Source organism: Simochromis diagramma, unplaced genomic scaffold (genome assembly GCF_900408965.1).
Source record: "Simochromis diagramma unplaced genomic scaffold, fSimDia1.1 OVJJ01000557.1, whole genome shotgun sequence".
Classification (NCBI taxonomy): Eukaryota; Metazoa; Chordata; class Actinopteri; order Cichliformes; family Cichlidae; genus Simochromis; species Simochromis diagramma.
The window spans coordinates 1993103-2016069 of record NW_024387156.1 but is presented as its reverse complement, the minus strand read 5'-3'; the positions used below and the strand labels follow the sequence as shown (position 1 = coordinate 2016069).

At 44.8% G+C, this 22967-nt stretch overlaps 1 protein-coding gene across 12 annotated transcripts; it reads right to left on the bottom strand.

The window, feature by feature from the left end:
* Positions 1-345: 345 nt before the first annotated feature.
* mical3b (microtubule associated monooxygenase, calponin and LIM domain containing 3b) lies at positions 346-22466 on the bottom strand. 12 transcript variants are annotated; one of them, XM_040048330.1, is made up of 34 exons: positions 22320-22466; positions 19457-19803; positions 18980-19187; positions 18787-18903; positions 18271-18372; positions 17730-17885; positions 17541-17641; positions 16459-16716; positions 16267-16382; positions 16058-16184; positions 15834-15927; positions 15227-15374; positions 13943-14139; positions 13756-13856; positions 13616-13678; positions 12902-13075; positions 12694-12783; positions 10615-10698; positions 10127-10289; positions 6914-7017; positions 5880-5946; positions 5570-5729; positions 4896-5050; positions 4740-4808; positions 3695-4270; positions 3546-3619; positions 3334-3405; positions 3130-3180; positions 2802-3047; positions 2634-2727; positions 2482-2532; positions 2303-2402; positions 2159-2232; positions 346-2005 (listed from the first exon to the last, which is right to left on the bottom strand). In XM_040048330.1, the coding sequence occupies exons 2-34, from the start codon at positions 19718-19720 to the stop codon at positions 1821-1823; spliced, it is 4641 nt and encodes a 1546-aa protein (XP_039904264.1). In that variant the 5' UTR covers positions 19721-19803; positions 22320-22466; the 3' UTR covers positions 346-1820. The 12 variants fall into 12 exon arrangements, with proteins under 12 accessions (XP_039904264.1, XP_039904266.1, XP_039904268.1 ...); XM_040048332.1 differs by having other exon boundaries at positions 19457-19799; XM_040048334.1 differs by lacking the exon at positions 4740-4808.
* Positions 22467-22967: the final 501 nt, after the last annotated feature.

Sequence of the window (22967 nt, the reverse complement as noted above, 5' to 3'; positions counted from 1 at the left end):
TTTATGTTTAAGCTTCTGTGAAGCACTTTATGATTTTTATCTTGAAAGGTGCTATACAAATAAAATTTTACTTACTTACAAACTGAGGCCTGCTGGAGGACGACCAGCATCACCTGCAGGCCAGGTGATTTATTTTTTACTCTTCTGTGACTGAAGCTTCCAGATCTTTCTCTCACTGTGCATTGAATACAAAGCTGTAGAGGAGTCACAACTTATGTTCTACAATCAAATGTTATAAGGGAGGAATGGTTCATCGATCTTCTCAAAAAAGCTTAATGTGTTTGTATTTAATCATAATAATAAAATGTAATTTCTGAGCAGAAATGAGCAGAAAATGAGCCAGAATGTCAGAAATGAGAGGTTTATTTCACAGCACAGAGTTACAGTAATAACCATCATCGCTGCATGAACACATGTTATTGATCAGGTGGCAGGTAAGGCACACAGGTGATCTGATGGCACAATCAATAATCAATTAAATAAAAATGTCATTGAGGCTGGGTCACATGGTTCATCAGATGTTTTAAAACATTTTTTTTTTATTAAATATTAAAGTTTGTGTTAAAAAAAAACAACAACTTTTGTGTCAAAAACCACATCCACCAACCCCACCAGGTCCCAGCCATCATCAGGAGTCACCAGAGATACTAAAGGGCCACAAAGGCTCTGTTTGTGAAATGCTCAAACATCTTTAGTGAGTCTTAGCTTATTTTAAGAGTTCCTAAACTTTATAAAACAGTTTTAAAAACAGTGATATGAGACCAGAGGGTTCGGCCTCAAAGGATTTAAATACACTGTTTTAAATGTTTTAATATCAGGTTTAATATCTAAAATATTAGGAATGGGTCCAGTTCCTGTAGACAACCAGTTTCTAGTAGAATTAATTTGATTTATTAGTCTGCCTGCCTATTGAGCCCACTTTTGAGTTCTTGAACTCTTGCTGTCTAGTTTTTATATTTTACTCCTGACTGCTGGGGTGGAGCCTCCACAATTTTGTTGTGCATGTACAATGACAGTAAAGGGCTATTCTATTCTACTGTATTCAAACATTTGACACACAGCATGTAATTAATTAACCAGCATCTGAGACTGTAAACTCCTCAGGAAAGAGTTTACTGAGCTCAGATCAGAGGAGTTTACCCCTGTTGTCAGTAGAAAGAATGGAGTTTTAAGATAGCTCAGCACTGAGAGCTGAAGTCCACCTTTGTGTTCTCTCTCGAGGAGTTAGAGATATTTAAACTCTGCACTAGGACAAGCTGCACAAACACATCTTCATTTAGATTAGCTTACTTTTACTCCAGGTAGCAACACAGCTAGTGGGTTATGGTAGCTGGTTAGCAGTAGCAGTAGCATGGTATTGGCTAGCAGCCATGTCAGTGTTCCATCACTATAGCTAATACAGGTTGTTAGCATTAGTACTAACTCCTGCAGTCAGAAAAGTGGAGGTTTTTCCCATCTTCTCTGGCGTGAATGACATCATCACACCTGATTGGATGGTTCAGTTCAGACCATCCTGTATCTGTTTGGGTTATGCTGGATTTAATCCATCAAGCTGCTCTGATGACTAACTTCTAAGGAAACATTAGAGGTCAGCTGATTTCAGACTAAGACATCCTGTTTCTGCTCGTGGGTAGTTTTTATGAATCAGTTTTAAAAAGTTAATAAATGTAATTGTTTCTCTCCACCTGGACTGTTTACCTGCACTAAACCAGACTCTCCTCAGGTCAACTCGACAGTTTGCAGTTTTAAACATATCATCCCTGCCTGCGTCCAGGTGGGTTTAAAGACCTCTGACAGGTGAGACAGAAAGTCTGACCGCCTCAGGTCCAGGTGAGTCCCAGTCCTCCGGACACCATCAGCTGCTCCAGGTCCCTGTCTTCCTGTCGCTCCTGCAGTCTCTGCTCCTCCAGCAGGGACACCAGAGAGTCTCTCTGCTCAACCACCTCCAGCATCTCCTCCAGGATCAGACGCTCCTCAGCCAGCTGCTCCTCGTCCTTCAGGTGGTCTGCATGCACGTGGGCACGCACACACACACACACACACACACACACACACACACACACACACACACACACACACACACACACACACACACACAGGTGATCATCACACAGAAACACACAGGTGAGCAGGTGAGCTCTGATCTTGTCTGTGTTACCGTCCACAGCCATCCTCTCTCGGAGCTCCTGCTGCAGGCGACTCTGCCGGTCCTCCAGCTCCAGCTCTCGAGCGCTGAAACACAGCCAGAACCATCACACCCCAGGAATCTGCCCAGGTGAGAGGTCAAAGGTCACATACTCACAAGATCATGAGCTCAGCTTCATATCGGACCAGAGCGTTCTTCTGCTGGACCAGCTGGAACCACTGCTGCATCAGCGGCGGATTATCCAGTTTCCCGAGCCCTACACAGAAAACCGGGTTCAGCGCCGCATAATACCTGCTGTATATGTACTCCACAGGTAACCGGATATGTGAACTGACCTCCCAGGTGAAGCTCCATGTCTGCGCTTTGGCTGGATTCTCCCCAGTAATCTAACAGAAACACAAGCACAGGTGGATTAAAGTAGAAGCACACCTGAGTTCAGGTAGAACCAAGTAAGTTCAGGTATTCCTTTGGCCTGTATTTTCAGTACCTGCTTCTCCCCTCAGAGCTTTCTCCACCATCACTCCTCTCTCCTCCAGCTGCCTCTGTTTCTCTTCCACCTGCTGCAGCTGTCTCTGGATCATCTAAGACACAGAACGCATCATCAGGTAATCTCACCTGAACTCAGGTAACCTCAGCTGGACACAGGTAACCTCACCTGGGCCTTGTGGAGTCTTTTCAGTTCTTCCTGTTTGGCCTGTCTCCTTGCGGCTCTCTGAACCCGTCGCGTGATTCTGGTGTCCAGGTCATCGTCGTCATCCTCACGCTCCCTCTGGAACATGGTTTCCTTCACGCTCAAACTGGATGCCTCCTTCGGCTGGACCAGGACCCCCACCACCTCCGTGGGGCAGGAAGACTGGCCGTCAGAGTCCTGTAGCGGGACTCTGTCTTTCAGGGGGCGTCTCTGAAACAGCAGTGCGTAAGCATCAGGACAGGAAGTGAAACTGCTGGACCACCACAACCCTCAGAGGATCAGGTGTGTGTACCTTGATGGCGTATGATCGTTTGAAAGCCAGAGCGTGAGGAACGTATGGCGGCTGATTGCAGGAAGAAGAAACACGGAGGACAGAAAACAGTCAAACTGATAGACGAGACGTGAATCTACGTCCATTTAAGTCTCGGGTAGTTTCAACAAGTCGGTATGTCGGTCGAGTTTAAAGTCAGTCTGGTCATTGTGTGTCAGTTGATACCTCCTGGTTCTCCTCCTCCTCGATGGCAACCCTCTGAATTTCATTGGTCAGGTCAAGCAACTCCAAACGCAGCTGCAAAAGAAGACTTCAGGTGAGAGACCCAGTCTAGGTGTTAGTCTGACCCCTATCCTTATCCCTTAGTGAGTCTGGGTATGATTTAGGTCTCAGATTGGTTGGAATAATGCTGAACTCTGATTGGTCGGAGTGCTTACGTTGTTTTGGGGCTTCAGGGAACATCTCTGCAACACGGTGGATGAATCAAGATCTGACACCTCTGCTCTCACATCTGGACAAAGAAGGTACAGGTATTACATCATCACAGTGACATCACACTGACTAAAGGTGTTGTTATTATGGTCACCTGTGAATCTCTGACTGGCTGTTTTCTCCTTCGCCCTCTCTGCAGGTAAAGTCCCACCCCCCTTCTTCTTCTGCTCATTCTTGTTTCCAGAAAACACAGTCTTTAATAGATTTCTGGCTCCAACCCCTCCCAGCTCCATCTCCCCAGGGGGAGGAGCCTCTCTGAGCATCTTAAAGAGGAGAGCCCTGCCCCCAGGCTGCAGGGGGGGGAAGAGGAGTCTAGGGGGGAGGCTATGAGCTTCTCGCCGTCTCGTCGTCCTCCTCTTCCTCCTAAATGTCCCTGGGTCCTCCTCTGACCCCTCCCCTTTCTCTTGCAGGAGGAGGGGCCTATTTTGCGGCAGTTCAGGTGTGATGTTGTCAAATGAGCCCCGCCCACTGGCAGCAGGTGTCTCCATGACAATGGCAGGTGTGAGTGGCGCTCTGGCTCCATCCTCAATGTGAGGGGAGTCAGGTGTGGTGATGAAGGAGGCTGTGCTGGCGGTGGTGGCGACAGGGTGTGGAGTCACAGATGAGTTCATGGAAGAGGTGGAGTCAGGCTGAACAGGTGTGTCAGAGCTGTAAGGAGCAAGCTCCGCCTCTGAAGGGAGGAGATAGTGTATGAAATAATGTGTATATGCACTCTGTACACATACACACACACAGACACAGACACACACACACACACACACACCTTTTACTATTAATGTTTATTGATGTGAATGAATGTGAGGCAGCGAGAGTAAAGATTAGAACAACGGCCTTTAGAAGCAGCAGCTGAGCTCACAACGAAAAGGAAGCTGACTTTGAACTTTGTGTCACACATTCATCAGGTCAGTGTTTGAGTTTTAATAACTTCCTGTCCCCGTCCTCTGATCCTCCCATGGAGCGCTGCTGTCCTTTCATTCCATTTTTAATGAAATTATAATTTAAATTTTGCTGTTGTTACACACAAACACAAACACACACACACACACACAGAGTTAAACATTCATGTTAAACACGGTGGTTATTCTAAAATCTGTGGTTTTATAAAAGGAGTTTGGTTAGCAGGTTCAGGTAGGTGCTACCTGTCTCCTCCTCTAACAGGAGCCATAAGCCCGAACGGCGCTCCATCTCCCAGGGGTCGTACTCCCCCTCTACCAGCAGGGGGAGACAGACAACAGCACATCTCAAACTCAAGACCCCTACTTCACACCCAAAAACTCACAAAGACTTTAACTCACCATCGCTGGACTCCATGCCACTGCCTTCCTCCTCCTCCTCCTCCTCCTCCTGGACTTTCAGGTAAAGCTGCAGCGTTTCTCTCGATGAAGATCTCGTCTCGTCTGAGGTTACACAGCCTCCTCCCTCTGCCTCCTCCTCCATATCTGACTCTGAACTGAAAACAGGAAACATAAAACAGTTGGGATGGAGGACCAACACTGCCAACCAAACAAACTAAAGTGAATTTTATAAAAAAAAATTAGAGCCATAGCTAGATTGATTAAATATTTACAGATTAGACTAGAATTTTTTTTTAAAAAGGCAACATTTTAAATTCAAAACTCAAAACAATTTAAAAAAAATTCCTACAAACATTTAAAATTTTGTGGGGTCTAAATACACAAATATAACATAAATTTAAAAAACAAAACTTGACTTTTATTGTAATCTTTATTTTGATTTGTTTGATAAAGAAACGTAAACATTTAAGTTTCTTTATTAATTCGTACTTTTCACACCACAAAATATTTCATATTGAAGTTTTTACAGTAAAACGTGTGTGACCTCCAGCTCTTTACATCCAAGACATGTTTACTGACCCCCGTATGGAGCGGTGATTCCCAGCATTCAGCAGAAAGGCTGAAGCATTATTAAAGCCGAGGCTGTTTTTTTCTACTTCCTGAGGTTTACCGACCTTCTGGACCTGGACCCCGTCTGATTGTCGGTGCTCAGGTTGAATAGGTTCAGGACCTCCTCGGAAACCTCCTCCAGCTCCTCCTGCAGCTCCGCCTCTGAGCTCCGGTGCCAGATTTCCAGCTCAATCCTCTCCGGCGTCGCTGCCATTAGAGAAGCAGCTGCCAACACACCAACGCAGCCGCACACACACACAGACACACACAGACACACAGACACACTAAAGCCCACATCGATTCCTGTTTAAGGAGCGCGCTCAGTGTGAACACGTATGGACACTGAAAGCACACACACAGGTGAAGCTAGCTCACCTGAGGATGGTCGGCGGCCTGCTGAGATCAGAGAGTCAGACAGAGATGGCGCCGAGCTCTGGGACCCCTTCAAAGACAAAGATATGCGTTTATTTATTAGTCCTGTAATTATTCCAACTCTAAAACTGAAAGTTTTCAGTAACTCTGATTCTAAATTAAATTTACAAAAAGAGTTTTTTTCACATTCATTTTCTAAAATGAGTTTAGCAGATGAACTTTATTAAATCGTTATCAGAATCATTATCTTTATTTTTCAAAGGCGAAATATTTGCTATTTAGGATTTAAAGGTTGAAAAAAACGTATACAGGTGATTGAAGAAAGGTGTAGTTTTCCTTTTGTCATTATTTCTTCTGTTAATGTGTGTTTTTATTATTTTTGAACTGAACATTTCTGGCATGATCGATCTTCTGTACTGACTCACTAAACAGTGATGATCCTGAATAGCTTACCTGCCGTGAACAGAAACACCTGAACTGATCGGTTCCACAGGCAGGTAGCTGCTCCTGTCAGAACTCCATTCAAGGTCCAGCCACACAACACCACTACCACCACCCTGACCTCCAACTAAAATTACCACCTATAATAATAATGATAATGGATTGGATTTATATAGCGCTTTTCAAGGCACCCAAAGCGCTTTACAATACCACTATTCATTCACACACTGGTGGAGGCAAGCCACAGTTGTAGCCACAGCTGCCCTGGGGCAGACTGACAGAAGCGAGGCTGCCATATCGCGCCATCGGCCCCTCTGGCCAACACCAGTAGGCAAGTAGGGTAAAGTGTCTTGCCCAAGGACACAACGACCAGGACAGAGAGCCCAGGGATCGAACCGGCAACCTTCCGGTTACAGATGCAATTCCCAACCCCCTGAGCCACGGTCGCCCCTAGAGCGTGGCTCAGGGGGTTGGGAGCATCTAAAGAGCATCTGATGACCTGTTCTACCTTCCAGGGCTTGAACTAATAAATTGCCCACACCTGCAGGTCAGGTGCACACAGATAATATCACAATGAAAGTAAAAGTGGTTCTTACGATTGACGTTCGGTGTGACGCAGCTCTGTCAGATGGCGTCGGCCTCTTCCTCACGGCTTGAGCACTTAGGTGACATTCGGAGCGCTGCAGGCAGTAAAACCTCCCTGGGACACAGAGGACGACAGACAGGATGTCAGGACAGGTGTGTGTCTCTCACACACAGGTATCTCACACAGAGAGATGTGGAGCGTATCTTGCAGCCCTCGTCTCTGAAGGTTTCCCAAAATTCATGTTTTTATAGCAACCTTCACACCGACTCCCGCCTCGACTTCAAACTCATCGGTCATGTGATCACTGTGCTCTCATTGGCTGCTGAGCTGCAGAATTCAGCTGTCAGACCCATAATAGACACTTTGTGTGGTTAAAAATGTGGTGTGGAAACGTGTGGCGGCGAGGCTCGGGGCTCCGATCACATGACACCACCACCTGACAGTAATCAGAGTACTGCAGTGATGGGCAGAAAAATCAGAGCGAGTCTGCAGGGCAGGTTGTGTGTTGCTGGGGTCAAACATTTTCTCCCCACTCATGAATCGGCAGATCTGAGACTCAGACACTAATCAGATTGTTTTTTGATACACGATTATGAGTCTGCTAACGAGTTACAGAGGTGAGTGTGGACCTATGTCTCTGAAGGTTTCTGTTGCTTTTTCATTTATGAAAACTATCTTGCAAATAAAATGACTTCAAACTACAGGTGGCCTGACGCACAGCAGGGGGTCTGGGCTTCATCAGCTGTTCATTACCCGGTCCACTCAGACACTCAGGGGGTCCTTCTTCCACCCACAGCCACGGGAGAACCACCTGTTACCCTTCCGTACACGTTTATGGACCGAGTCTCAGGTGAGTCTGGGTCCAAGTAGGTAGTCCACATGAAAACACATTCAGACTGTGAGAGCAGAACTTGAGCTCATGTTAGGGTTACAGATCTTCATCGGGAGGCCAGATCTGGCCCACAGGCCAGTGTTTGAGTCTGCAGAGAACTGCTGACTGCAGAACAACGCAGCACTGTTCTCTGCATCAAGCTGCCCGTTTATGAGGCCGTTTCCATTTTTATCCCCAAAGACCCAAATATACCGCAGAGACTGACACAGGTCCCCCCCCCCCACACACACACATTAATGCTCTTCAAAAACAAACAAATTTATCTGCAAATGAGGCCGTTTTGTCTTTTCTTCTCTGGTTTCTGATTGGATCTTTTTATTTGATGTCACACTGCTCCCTGTTTTTGTTGCTCATTGTCTAATAAAGCTACAGATTCGACTGTGAACTTTATTTATCTGTGTGCTGGACATAGAGAGGCTTTATCCTCCACTTAGTCATGAGTCTGATATCGTCTGATACCACGCCTCAGGAATGAGACCGATGAGTTCAGCTCTGTCACTCAGGTTTAATCTAACGTTCTGTCACTGCCACAACCCTGTTTGTGATGTCATCACCCTGACACCAGGGCCATCAATAGAAGTTTTTCAGTGTGTGGGTTGAGAAAGTCCATATCAACTCTGCCTCTTATGGTCTCATCTCAAAGTCAGACATCTGTTTTCTCTCCTGGAGGTCAGGGTCAAGGTCAAGGTCAAATTTATTTATATAGCACATTTCAAACAGCCGATGCTGCACAAAGTGCTTAACAATATAAAAATGGTATTAAAAAGCAACAATGTAATACAATAATAACAATAAAAAACAATAAAAGGACAGTAAAAGAATTAAAACAATAACTAAACTAATTCAAATAAGACCAAAATGCTTGGGTCATAGTGTGTTAAAAGCCAGGACATAGAAATGTGTCTTTAGTAAAGATTTAAATTGCTCAAGTGTTTGTGCAGATCTAATATTTAAGGGGAGACTATTCCAAAGTCTGGGACCTGCCACAGAGAAGGATCTATCACCACGGGATTTGAGGTTAGTCTGTGGGATGGACAACATTAGTTTTGAGCTAGACCTCGTGGTTTTTCCTGGAGCATAGGCAGAGAGGAGCTCAGACAGGTAAGGAGGGGCTCGGGCATTAAGTGACTTAAAAACAAAAAGTAGAAGTTTAAATTGGATCCTGTAGGAGACAGGAAGCCAGTGTAAAGAAGCTAAAACTGGGGTTATATGCTCTCTCCATTTGGTACCAGTTAGCAGGCGAGCAGCAGCATTTTGAACCATCTGAAGACGATGGATGGTGGCCTGATCTAGACCATAATACAATGAATTGCAGTAGTCCAATCTGCAAGTAAGAAAAAGGTGAATAACACGCTCAAAGATGTTAGCCGGAAGGTATGGCTTTACCTTGGTTAGCTGTCTTAACTGAAAAAAACAGGACTGAACTACTGCACTCACCTGCTTATTCAATTTAAAAGAACCATCAATGTAGACACCGAGGTTTTTTACATGTGTTTTACAATACGAGGAAAGGGTGCCCAGAGTGCTGTCGATATGATTAAAGTTGCCAAAAATGACAACCTCAGTTTTATTTTCATTTAGCTTTAAAAAATTTAATGACAACCACTGTTTGACATCATCAAGGCAGCGTAATAAGAGCTGCGGATGGTCTGACCCTGCTTTTAAAGGTAGATAAATCTGCAAATCATCAGCAAAACAATGAATGAAATGCTGTACCGTGAGAAGATGGAGCCCAATGGCAACAAATAGAGTGCGAACAGGGCAGGACCCAAAATAGAGCCTTGAGGTACACTGTATTTAAGAGGGGCTATTTTGGAGTTGTGGGGGCTCATATTGACATAAAAAAACCTTTCTGACAAATAGGAACGAAACCACTGTAGGGCAGATCCTTTTAGGCCAGCATGAAATTCTAGCCGTGATAACAGGATGTCATGGTCGACCGTGTCAAAAGCTGCTGACAAGTCCAACAATAAAAGGGCAGCAGGGCTGCCAGAGTCCAGAGTTAAAAGAATATCGTTAAAAATCCTTAAAAGTGCCGTCTCAGTGCTATGTAGTGATTTAAAACCAGATTGAAATTTTTCAGAGATCATATTAAAATTAAGGTGTGCCTGCAACTGTAGGTAGACCAAACTGGAGATTTATTCTGAGGGTCAATGGCGACGATCTGCTCAGGGAGACTCTAAAAATGTGTTTCATGACTGTGAGGTCATTGTTTGCCCCCACAGAAGGAGAGTGAACACCTCTCCTTTTTCCTGCTGAACATGGAAACTTGTTAAAACCTAAACCCCAACAGCAGAGAAGGGTGGAGGAGGGGGATGTGAGTGTACTGACCGGCGTGCTGGTCATATGTGTACGAGGCCAGGCGGAGGGGACTGCTGCAGGAACCACACTGGAAGCAACTGCGATGGAAGAACAACCCCTCTGCACTGAGACGCTCCATCACATAAACCCTCTGCTTACAGAAGAAACAGACGTGACTGCAGCTGGCAGAGACCTGTGGGGACACACACAGCAACAGATGGAGGAAAGGTTAAAAGAAAGGAAGTGAAAGTGGAGGAAAGGAAACAAGGCTGGGATGGAAGGAAAGGTGACAGACTAAAAAGCTAAAAGACAGGAGACATTAGGACATGAAGAATGAAAGAAATGAAGAAACCACAAGAAAAAAGAAACGAGGAAAAGAAGTCTCAGCAAACTGAATTCCATCATCAGTTGGGCAGAGTTATCAGCTGATTTATCACAACATCTTCTTCACTTCAGCTGATTGAAACAAAGTCAAAGAGCCAAAGTGAACAAGGCGCAGAATACTGAAGCAGTCTTACCCCACCACCGTCCTCCTGACTCTGCATACGACTGGTTATCTGCTCAGCCAGTGAGCTCACGCCACCCGTGTACATTTGAAGGCACTTTGATCAGATAGACAGACAGACACAGACACATTACAGCCACAGACCATGGGCCTCATTTATGAACCATATTCTTCTTTCATCTGCAGTTAAGCTGTGCAGTGAGCTGAAAATGAACTCCATATATTCACTTTTAATATCCAGGAAAGACGGCGAGACCTGAACCCTGACATCATCTGCCTCAAAGGACGTTTTCACACCTGTCCTCTGGTCCGACTCAGCTGATGAGTTTAAAACTTGTAGTTTTGCTTTGTTTTGTTTCACTTCAGCCCGCTCATAGAACTTGGAGACATTCATGGTAGCTGCTAGCCTGTACAGACCTTTGCACGTCTATAGCACTTTCCTGCACTGAGAATACAAAACATATGTTCGTACAGGATGATGTTTAGCTCAAACTTGTGACATACACTTGGTAGCTGGTTCGGTTGTTTTGTTCTACACTCGAGTGCAATTACTGCGTTCACACCTGCACAAACGAACCGTGCAGACAGGGAGAATAAACCAGAGGTTGATTTAAACTGACTAAACACTTCAGGTGTGAAAACAACCTTAGCTGACCATGACCCAAGGGTCATGGTCAGGGTTAGGGTAAGGGAAGGAAATGTGAGGGTGAGACTGTTAAAGAAGGGAAGGAAGATGCTGGTGTGGAAGTAACTTCTGTTTCCAAAAGTTTGTTTTTTGATCCACACACCTGAGTGTGAAGAAACTAACACCAGTGAGACCCCTTTAGATTTACACTATGCAGTTGTTATAAATGAGGCCCTTGATCCACCACTGAAAGTGATAGGATATCAAGTGCTTTTTACCAGCATCACGTTCAGCGTTATGGTGTTTAAGCAGGAATTTTCATATGTGACCTTTTACCTTCTTGTCTGATTAGTTCTCCACGTCTCCAGGATTTATTTAGTGTCTTTGTGTTTGTACTCTTTGGAGTGAAATATTGGGGTTAGTTTTATATCAAAGCTGGCAGCAACATCTGAGGCATGACAGTAACTCCAGCTTCTTCAACCTGATCAGGGTTTATGGCCACGATACATCTGAGCTGTGGGACATCATACCGTTCAGGACCAGGTGAATCTTCCAGGAGATCTAACTTGTTTTCAGCGATGGGGCAGCCAGAGGAGAGGAAAATAAACCCTGCTTGTGATGCTGGTTGAAAACACAGCGGCAGATGGAGGGAAAGTCCAGCCGCACAAAGTGCTCAGTCAGCAAACACATCAGAGCTGCAGGCTGATCTGAGAACAGCTCCTCTGCTCAATAGGAGCCATTCATGAGCCTCACTTTGTTATTGATCACATGAAGCAGGCGATCGGTACAGCCCTGCAGGACTCAACGATCCACTGAGGATGTTCAGGCTGACGAGCACGAGTGCAGCCGGGGGACACCGAGGCCTGAACAAACCAGAGCACTACGGGAGGAGGGGTATACGTTCAGCACACAAACACACCAAAACCCATCAGAGATACCTGTTCAGGTACTTGCTCAGGCACCTGTTCGTCCCCATCGAGAACTGCCTGAGCCTTGAGCTTCTGTTTGAATCGAAAACTCATCTGCTCCTGCTGAAGAGTTCGTTTTTTCTGGCAGAGACAGCAGACGTTATTCCATCTGCAGTCTGGACTCTGCAGAAATTGTGACGATGCAGGAGGCTAGAACCAAAACCTGAACCAATCGGTGATGTCTACCACACACCATAGAGAAATCCTCTTTAAAGGGTCTCAATTCAAACCGAAAACTCAATTTGGTTTGTAGTTACATCACCCTGTTTGTCCAGCACATGAATCCATGAGAAAGAAACTTCTCACGAACCAAACTAACATCTGTGTGATTCACATGAGGATCTCAGAAGTATCAACAGACAGCAAAAAGGGAAATTATCTATTTATTTTAACCATCCAGCCACCTGCATCCTCTTAAATGAGTCTTTAAAGTGAAAATGTAGTTTATCAGTACTCCAACATGTCTCATCTGTCTCTACTGGCTTCTACTGGTCTTTACCGGCCTCCATGATGACAAGTGAACTGGAGCTGCAGTCGGCTGACTTTCTGCTGGTTGGGAGGCTGGAGGGAGGCTGGATAGCTCCCCCTGCTGGTTAACACAGGGTGTTTGCATTTATAGAAACATTAATAGTACACACATCATGTCCACAACCCCTATTTGACCATCAGAAATCAATATGATTCATCAGAAATCAGCATGCTCTCACTTGTCGACGGAAATCAGCAGCAGCAGCAGAAGAAGATGTCCTGCAGGTAGATGAACTTTCATGCAGCTTTGCCTGTAGCTGATTGGCCATCAAACGAACTCTGGACCGACTGGCCCCACCCACAAACTCCTCCTCAAATGACTGGCTCTCAACATCACCATTCAGGTCACATGACTGCAAAACAAAATATCCATTTAAAAAAAATCAGGTCATAGTCATCAGAGGAAAGTCAGTTGCCAAACAGTAGTGAGTTTCCTGAGGTGGCTTCTCCCACAGACAGCTCCACCTTTGGCCCTGACACTGTGCTGGTGTCAGCTTTGTGGCATCCTCGCCATCAGTGGTGTGGTGTGTAAATGAGCAAAGAGGCCGCATCCATCAGTCCAGACTGAAGACAGAAAGAGTGGCCAGCTCAGGCCCTGGTGATGGAAGCTTCTCCATCTCCACCTGAGTCACATGGCCTACAGAGACTGAAAAGGGTCATCAGAGTGAAAAAGAAGCTTTTGTCTTCAGTTGTGAGTCTTGATGAATTAAAGAAAAGTCTTCATCTGAACCCGACCCTGAACTAGATAAGACGAAGAAAATGGCCGGACAGCCGGACCGCTCACCATCTCCAATCTGAATGTCTATCGCTCTCTGTCCTTCAATATCTGGTTCTCGTTGAAGATCTGAATAATTTAACATGAGCTGAGTTTGAAGTGAAGTGTGGACACTGACCTCTTGCTGCTCTCGACTCCGCTGACTGGTCTTCCTCTTTTTACCCAATGCCCCCCCATGCTCCTGCAGATACCACAAATTATTACCATCTTTAATTTCACACAGATGACTGCAGGTATGAGGAGGTGGAACTACGCTACCTTTGGGTTTCTCTTCCTGGACAAACTGGTTCCCAGTCGGCTGAGGAGGGAGGCGGGAGCGATGAGAGCTGATCGCAGGTCAGTGATGTGCCTTAGGCAGCCTGAAACAAACATGTTGGATTACCACGTCTTTTTTATCAGCCCTTTTCCAGTAGAACGTGTGATCGGGAGCAGTTTGCAGCCTCACCCATAGGGGGCGGTGAGTCTTTGAGCAGTTGGTAAAACTGGCTCAGGTACATGACCATCGACAGAGAGTCCGGCTCTTCCACAGACGACATTTCCTCCACCGTCATCAATGGAGAAATCCCAAACTCTCGTTCAGCCACATCAAAGCCGAGTCGAGTGTTTTCTTCCACTGACGACTCGTCCAGAGAGTCAAAGTCTCTGAGGAGAGGCAGGAGTCAACTCAGACCTCAGAAGAAGCAAAACTCTCACCTTTAAAGGACCATTCCTCTCTAAACTCCATGAACAAATGTTTATGACCTTTTAGTTCTATCTTTTAAATTATTCATGGGTAAATGTACATGAGTGAAGCACAGAAGGTTGATATAGTAAACTTTCTGTTATTTAGAAGTTGTTGACTTTCGCACCATGTTCTTTCACTGCTCTTGAAGCTTCTTTTATTGATGATGAAGTTTTCTCACATAATGACACAGGAAGTTGTTTCTGACAGGACATGAATCTCTTTGTTCAGTCCGACAGGATGTCTCACAACACAGTTTGTCCCTCTGGATTCTGAGTACCGTATTTTTCGGACCATAAGGTGCACTGGATTATAAGGCGCATTATAAGCGAAAAAAAAAAAAGAAGAAAAAAGTCAGATAAGTCCAATTTTGATTCATTAATGTTGAATTCTCTCGCAGCTGCTCTATTCCCGTGTTGTTGCAGTATATTAATGACTAACCTCGTATTGTGGATGGATTATCTCAGTTGTTCTCCTGACTGAACTTTGGTCTGTTTACAGCATCCTGCCATGCGACTGCATTTGTCCCTAACCATCGGGAACCCTCACATTAACTTTTATTGAGTGGAAAAAAAGTTAGCGTTCATCCTCCAGTTTCACTGTGTTGATGTTATGCTAACATAGCCTTGTCGCTAGCGATCACGTAACACGTCATTATATACCAGCTAGTCCAACTTCAGTAACCCTGCAAACGTCACTGCTGTTTAGTTTTCTGTCTTCATTTATGTTGGAAGTGATAGCAGAGCTGTACCTTTTAATTTTTTCAGAAATCTCTCAGTCAGAACATTCTATATCATGTTTAGGTGGAAACTATCGAGCTAACTTCCTGCTAACTTCTAACTCTGTTAAATTTAATAAATTCTGTCTAAGTGCGCCTTATAGTGCGGAAAATACGGTAGGTCTGAGTGAACTTTTCAAAAGTCATGTGACTAAAAGTCATGTGACTAAAAATCCAAACACAGAGTGATGGAAACTGTCCTCAGAGCAGTTTTAACTAAAAGTAATTACATCAGATCAGATCGGTATCGGTGGATAAGAGCACACAGGGCGAGGCCACTCCTCCAGGAAGTAGTGAGGTCAGTAACATTAACGCCATGGTAACCACAAGTCTGTTCCTGACACCAAGTCAGCAGCTGATTGGATCGAGAGAAGGATTCTGTGAGAAGAGACAGAAAGAGAGAGGGGACCAGTCAAATGAAATCCTCAGAGCATTTTTAAACAGGAAGTTGAATATCCTTCATCAGCTGCTGCTCTTCAGCTGAAGGCTTAGGCTTTCCAAGAAAGTTTGTCAGATCTTCTATTTGTCAGATCTGTTCCTGAAAATGACGTAATGAAGTTCATCAAGGCTTTTATACACACACACAAAAGTTATATTATATATTATATAATATATATATATATATATATATATATATATATATATATATATATATATATATATATATATATATATACTTTTTAGAAGCTGAGAATAATGCACAGTGTTGGGACAGAGAGGCAATCCTGCCACCATCAGGTCAGACTGTGAACTAAAAAACTTCACTCTAACATTCATCAATCACACTGTAGTTAAAAAAACAAAACAAAAAACATTTTCAGAGTAAAGTTATCCCACCCTGTCTGAGGTATCTGGGGGAGGGGAGCCGGATGATATCACTGCAGTCTGTGGTTAGCCCCACCTCTTCTCCTGTGTCAACCAGGTGCCTCACCTGAAGACAAAAAAAATTATCCCTTCATACAGGAGCAGCTCTTACTTGTTTATTGATTCAGCTTTAAATTCTTCAGTCCAACCAAACATCATCAACAGAGACAAAAAAGCCCTTCCCTCTCTGTGTTTACCTGGGCAGGTGTGACGGTCAAAAGGCTGGTGTTCACGTATCTTGTTGTTGGATCTACAGAGAACAGAGTGATGTTCTTTTGCATGTTCTCTGGAGTCGTCTGAGGGAGGAGACGGTACAAACTCTCTCTGTAGGAAAGGCACACAAACAGACATAATGTGGCCAGGTGTGAGAGAACAGCAGATGTATCCTGTCCAGGTGTGTCTTCACCTCTCAGCCAGGACATCCAGAGGAGCTGTGCCCTGAGCCCAACTTCGTATCATCCAAGCCGAATCCAGAGCTGCCAGAAACCCTCGAGCGACTCCCGTCCCCATCGGCCAGAAGGGCTGCAAAAAGACAGGAAGACTGTAATTAATCAAGGTATCTCACTTCCAGCAGCCTGTTTACCTCCACCGGTCTCACCTCCAATAGGCTGTCTCCAACCAGTGTGACCAACAGCTGGTGTCCGTGGCGTTGGCGAACCATAGCAGCGTTCTCTGATGCATACATGCAGGTGAAGTCGAACATGGCAACATCAGGCTGACCATAGTGATTCATGGCAAAGTCCAGAGTTGGCAGCTGGTGATTGGTGGAGAAGTTTGCAGCCTCACGGGCATATGCCTGCAATGCATTCTGGTCAACGTTCCCTCGAGAGAGGAGCAGCTCTGTGTCTGCAAAATCCTAAAGAAAAACAACAAAGGCATCTACTATTAATTCAGGCTTATGTGAGTTTGTTTGAGGAGTGTGACTTCACGCAGAATTACTCCACAACTGCCAGCCACCTCAATGTGGTGGAAAGGTTTGTATGTTCCCAGTGACCCTGAGAGCTATGAATACCTTGCCCTGAAATAAAAAACCAAAGCCCCCTCCTGGAGGTAGACCTGAGAGCAGAGCTTACTGGGGAGTGTTTGATAACAAGACCTTGATATGTGGTCCATGACTGGGTGCAGTTCAGGGTAACTATCTTCAGAACTCTCTGGAAGGCTTCCAGACGTACCTGGTAAACCCAAACAGGTGGTGAAGGTGAATTGGAAATCCCATGTAAATGAGGGTTTTCACTCTCACCTCCAGGAGAATTTGTCATGTATCCTTGGATAAGGAGGGGGCAGTGAGCCATGTTCAAAAACCTTGCAGATGTGAACAGATGTGGGCCACAGCCATTCTTTCTAGTTGACCTCTGGGTCTGCTGAAAAGCAGATAGGTGCCAGGAATCTAGAAAGGGCTGTGGTTTTGACAGTCAAAATCAAAACAGTGTGGAAGGAGTTTAGAGAGGCCACGGAGAAGGACTACTGACAAGAGTAAAGAAAGTCTGAAGACTCAGAAGAAGCAGTTTCATTGGAGAGGCTACTGGGTGGTTAAGAAGCTCCCAGAGAGCAAGATGCAAGTTTTGGATGAGATTCACCTCGAAATGCTAAAATTATTCAACAGCAATGGTGTGGGTTCATGACTCAGCTCATGGACGGAGGGATGGATAGAGAATGACTCCAGGTGTGCGTGTGTGTTACCTGCAGAATTACTCCTTTTTCCAATAGACTCTGTTTCTTTGCCGTCATCACAAAATAGTGTGTGTCGTCTTTGTAGTACACAATATTCTCCAAGTCAATCCCTAAAACAGGCAGACACAGGTGAACATCACACACACCTAGAGTCTCTGAATGCAGACTCCAGGTGTGTGTCAACTTTTAGGAACAAACCAGTTTCCTGCCGTAGCTCCTGGAAAAACCTTTGGTTAAAGATGAATGCCACACCGCTGATCTCCTCCACTTTGGCCTCAGCTGTGGTGTTTCTGTTCTTGAAGTTTGCTGTGATGGCGATGGCAAGCTTCCCCCTGAACTCTTTACGCCTGAAACCTGTTCACACACACGGATATAGGACAACATGGTCAGGTACACAGTGTCCACATTTTAGAAAAGGGGTGTCGAACAGCACATAGTCCAGAGAAGTATCATACCAGTCTGAAATGTTATAATGGTGCTGTTTCTATATAGCAGTCAGGGTTCAGATTTACAGGTGGATTAACCTCCATCAGACTGTGAGAAAAAGGCTTACACTGCAGTACTGATTCAAAAGTAGGTTACAACTTTCAGATGGACTGGAAGACACAAAAACCCTTAGAAGAACTGAAGTTGTTGTACCTGATGATCTTGTTGTACTTGCCTATGATGCCTGATGATTTACCTGATGATGCTGATGTACATGACTATTTTTTTTTCATACCTGGTAGTGTTATTGTACCTGGCAGCGTGTTCCTGCGTCCATCTGCTCCGATTATTACATCAAACTCCAGCTGACTCACAGGGTGATTCTTTGGACTCACCTCCATTCTCCAGCCCAGCTCTGGACAGGTACATAGATACACAGAAAGTTGAGGAATCTACATTTTAAGTGCTTTTAGGACTGAAAGATAAATTCATACGTACTGTCTGTCTTTCATTTCTTTCGCTCACATATTCTGCAGCTCAGTTTATGACCCTGATGATGGCTACTATTCACCTGCTTCTGTTTTCTAATGAACATCAACAAGGTTACACCAATGATTTCTTTCAACACTTTCACTCTAGGTAAAATTTTGTCTGACTTCAGGCCTTATACCCCCATTGTCACTTTGGCTGACAGTTTAACTCGGTTCGCATGTAAAAATTGCAACTGTGAGCTGTGAACACACTTCAGTTTTCTTCTAGCAATACATACAGCATTGTCTGGCTTTAATTATTCATACAGTGGCCCTTTGTTCAAACTCTTAGGCCGTACTGTGTCTGTGCTGGTCCTCTGCTGGCTCCACCAGCTTTTTAAACTCCACGTTGACATGAACTTCGACCCCCAGGAGCAGGGCGACCTTCAGCAGGACAAGCTGCAGTTGGCGAATACCTGCAGACAGGAAACGGGAAGTGCTGACTGGATGGTTTGGCTGCTCTGATCAGACAGAAGCAGAATGCTGACTCACTGATGTGGTCGATGGAGCCGGCACAAAACCTTCCATAGAACTTTTTGGCTCCAAGGCCCCGCAGGTCGTGGATGGTGAAGGGCCATAAGTGGAGCACATTGTTCCTGGAGAAGGAATCCCTCTTCTCCAGCAGCACCACTCGAGCTCCCATGAAGCTCAGCTCCACTGCTGTCCGCAGACCGCAAGGCCCTGCACCAATGATAACACACTGGCCAGCGAGAGAGGAGATAACAGATGATCAGACACATTCTTCCCTTCTTTTTTTTTTAACCTTAAAGTAAAGCCTTATATCAACAGTTCAAGGTCATATTACTTTAAGACCAAAGACCAAAAACCAAAATCTGTAAATGCTGTTTTAATTTCTCTGCCATGAACAGTCAATCTATGAAGTGGTAAGGTGTTCCTAATAAAATGACTGAGTAACATGTCTTAGTATGTTTGAACCGAAGCTTCTGCTGTATTTTTTTAAACACGTACAGTCACATCGCTGCAGGCTCGCGCCCTCTGGTACTCCTCCTGCGCCCCCCTCCGGTCCAGCTTGGCCCACAGACCATTTGCTCTCCAGTAGTTAAGGCGGCGTTTAATCGGTCGGTACAGTGGCCTTTCGGCAGTGCTCGGGTCCAGCTGCAGATGTTCACAAAGCTGGCTGAAGGAGCGCAGCGCCGCCCTGCAGGTTGATGCTGATACAAACTCATCAAACAGCTCCTGAGCTTGGCATTGTGGGAAAGACTGGTCTTCCATGGTGACCTCTGAGGCTGCAGGGCACCATGGGAAGGATGTCACCTGCTGATGATGTCACCTGTGATCTCCAGCTCGCTCTCTGTCTGGTGAAAGGACAGGAAGTGGAATTACAGACTATGATGCCTAATTGAGGATAAAAGCTAAAAATTTGAGGCGCTGTTTGTGAGGTTTGTGTCTTCCTGTGGCTCACCCCCAATTACAAATACGGATACAGCCTGAGACAGTACAGAAAAGTACTTACTGATTCATGGTGATACTTAAAGTGCAGGTACCGGAAAACAAAGGAAAAACACTTGGATGCTTTAAAGGAAAGCAGAACTCTCATAATTTTTAAGTCCTGAGTACCTTTTCGTTATTTCAGAGGTACTTTGGAGTACTTCAGAGGTAGGTGGGAAAAGTTTCTCCCTCTCAGATTGTAGTTAATGCTACCATTAGTGTTTATATGGTGTTTTCCACAGATACGATTCACAAGAGTCAATGCTTCATAGAAAACAAATTTAAGATAACAGAACATTTAAAAAGTAGATAAAAAGACATCAGTAGTGGGTGCTTTTGGACTCTGTTTTATTAAGTAAGGAGTGAACGACAGCATTTCAAATTACCTGCAGATTTACTGAATAAAGAAAACAGGAGCACATGAAAGCACCCTAAGTTCCTCTTTAGAAGCTACAAAGCTCAACTTAATGATATCTCTCAGGTGGAAAAACAGGATTTAGTGAGGTGTGGGTATCGAAGTAGTGATAAGTATTGGGGTGACATTAGGAAAAACAATATTGTTTATCATTTTGAAAATAAAGTCTAAATGTTGAGAAAAGTTGTTTCAAGAAAAACTGCTACAGCTGCTTCCCCTCTTAAACACGCCTCGTGTAGATGAGTCACTGAAACCAACTGATCAGCCGTCCTGTGATACAACATCTATCCTGTATACTGCACGAGGCTGTGACCATCGATGATCTCACATCTGTTGGATTTTGTATAAAGCTGACCAACTCTTCAGCGTCGTCATGCTGATCGTGTCCCAGAGCTGAAAGACAAATCATTTTCTTCCTTTAACTAAAACTGATCCTGAAGTACGACCTCACTACCTCAGAGGCTACAGCAGCTGTGGCGCTTTGTCCTGAAACAGCTGCAATCTATACATTTTTCTCCTTTTTTTTCTTCCTAAGAATAGAATTATGTCTTTAATCTCAAAACTGTCACCAATATTTTTTTTCTTAATGTGGTCTTAATACTTAATACTTAATACTTCTTTGTGTGAGACGCCATTTAAACCATTGTACCTGAAACGCTCACAGAGTCGGCTCAATCTGATGGTCAGCTGTGTCGCGTGCAGAGCTGAGGTCCAGTCGTGCATCCAACACGTTCTGAGCAAAGCGGTTTGGTGGAGTGCTTCCTGACAGTTAACAGTTAATTAAAGTTACTGTAAACGGGACATCAGCAACAGCGCTCTGGAATAAAGGAATCTGCTTCCGCTGCCGGGTGCACTCTGTAGTCGTGACAACCTGGACTTAAGGTGAAAGAGCAGCTGAAGGGAAGGTGTGACGACCTGGATGGAGTCCAGACCCCCTGCTGATAAACTCCTGCTACACCGAGGCTGCGTTCACAGACACTCAGGCGACTGCTGAAAATAACACAGCAGCTCTACAGACATGGCACTGGAAATTAAAACTAGAAAACCCTTTTCGTTCAGCTCTGTTTGAATTTCAGAATAAAACATCAATAAATAATCCATAAACCATTTCAGCACATTAATCAATAAATATCTTTTAAAAGTGTTCACTGCAAAGACATCAAACCATTCAAACAGCAAAATCTCAGATCACTGGAACTGATCAGATTATTGATCATCATCTCAGAGCGAGTAAAATGATAATGATGTCTCTGTGCTGTAGTCACATGACCAGCCGTCAGCCTGAGTATGTGTTTGAAACAAAGAGGCTCACAGAGCACGGCTGTCAGTACCAAGCACCAACACGCACGTTTGTCTGCCTCTGTAAGGACCCTCAGTGACACGATGCTTTCATAACCTATACCGTCATGACCTCTGACCCCTGAGGTGAGAATAAACAACCTCACAAAGACGGACAAACAGCAGCAGATCTGAGTGTGTTTCACTGTACTGGATTTAACACAGAGGAAAGTAATTGATTTATTAGTCTATTGATTATCTGTGCTTCAAACGGACAGCTGAGGGTGAGACCACAGTTTGATGTAGATATTTCAAACTGACCAAACAGACATCGAGCTGCTCGGTTTTCTTTCTCAAGATTCAGCATCATCTTGTTCTTTATTCAGCTGAGTGTAAAACACGGTTACAGCAAACTCTGAATCTTTCTGCAGCCTTTTTATTTGCAGCTCAACTAGTGTGTGAATGTGTGCGTGAATGGGTGGATGACTGGATATGTAAAGCGCTTTGGGGTCCTTAGGGACTAGTAAAGCGCTATATAAATACAGGCCATTTACCATTTACCATTCAACTCTACAGCACTCAGAAAAACTCAATCCCACCACACACACACACACCTGTGACTCAAAAAATAAAAGTCTGCTTTTACTTCCTGTCTGCAGACTGAATGGAAACAGACAGAAATGTACTCACATGTCAGAGCTGCCAGCCGCCTGCTGCTCGCCTCCAACTGCTACTGCTCCCCAGCACACACTAATCCACTTTAATCACACAGACACAAGCCTGTCAGTGTGGTCAAATGTCCTCACAGTGTCTGAAACGTATAAAGCTGGTCAAACAGGCGCACTGACACACACAGTGTGTAGCTGAGGTCAGGGGGCGTTGTTAGATTGGGGCAAGCCCCGCCCCCTGACTGTCAGCCAGAGAGCAGATCCTGATGGTAATCTGTGAGTTAACAAGCTTAACGGGAGCTGGGCAGCAGCCTCAGATCATCTTTGTTAGTGATGAAGTAGAGTTCATCACTGTGACATTCATCACATCGCAAGGATCAAGCATGATTGGTCATGTGACCTCAGACTTCATAGGTGTAAATAACACCATCACTAATAATTAGCTCCACAGGTACACAGACAGGAGCTCATGTGGGAACCTATCAGCAATCACGTGATCACTCAGACAAGGACTGCAGTGCAGAAACTGTCTTGACATCATCAGGTCTGTGTGAAGAATCTTAAATAACCCCGTTTGTCACCAAGCAGCTCTCTGTGTGACATCCTACGTTAAAGGCCACGTGAACGTCACATATCAAACCATCTTTTACTCTTAGACTGCTTACCTGAG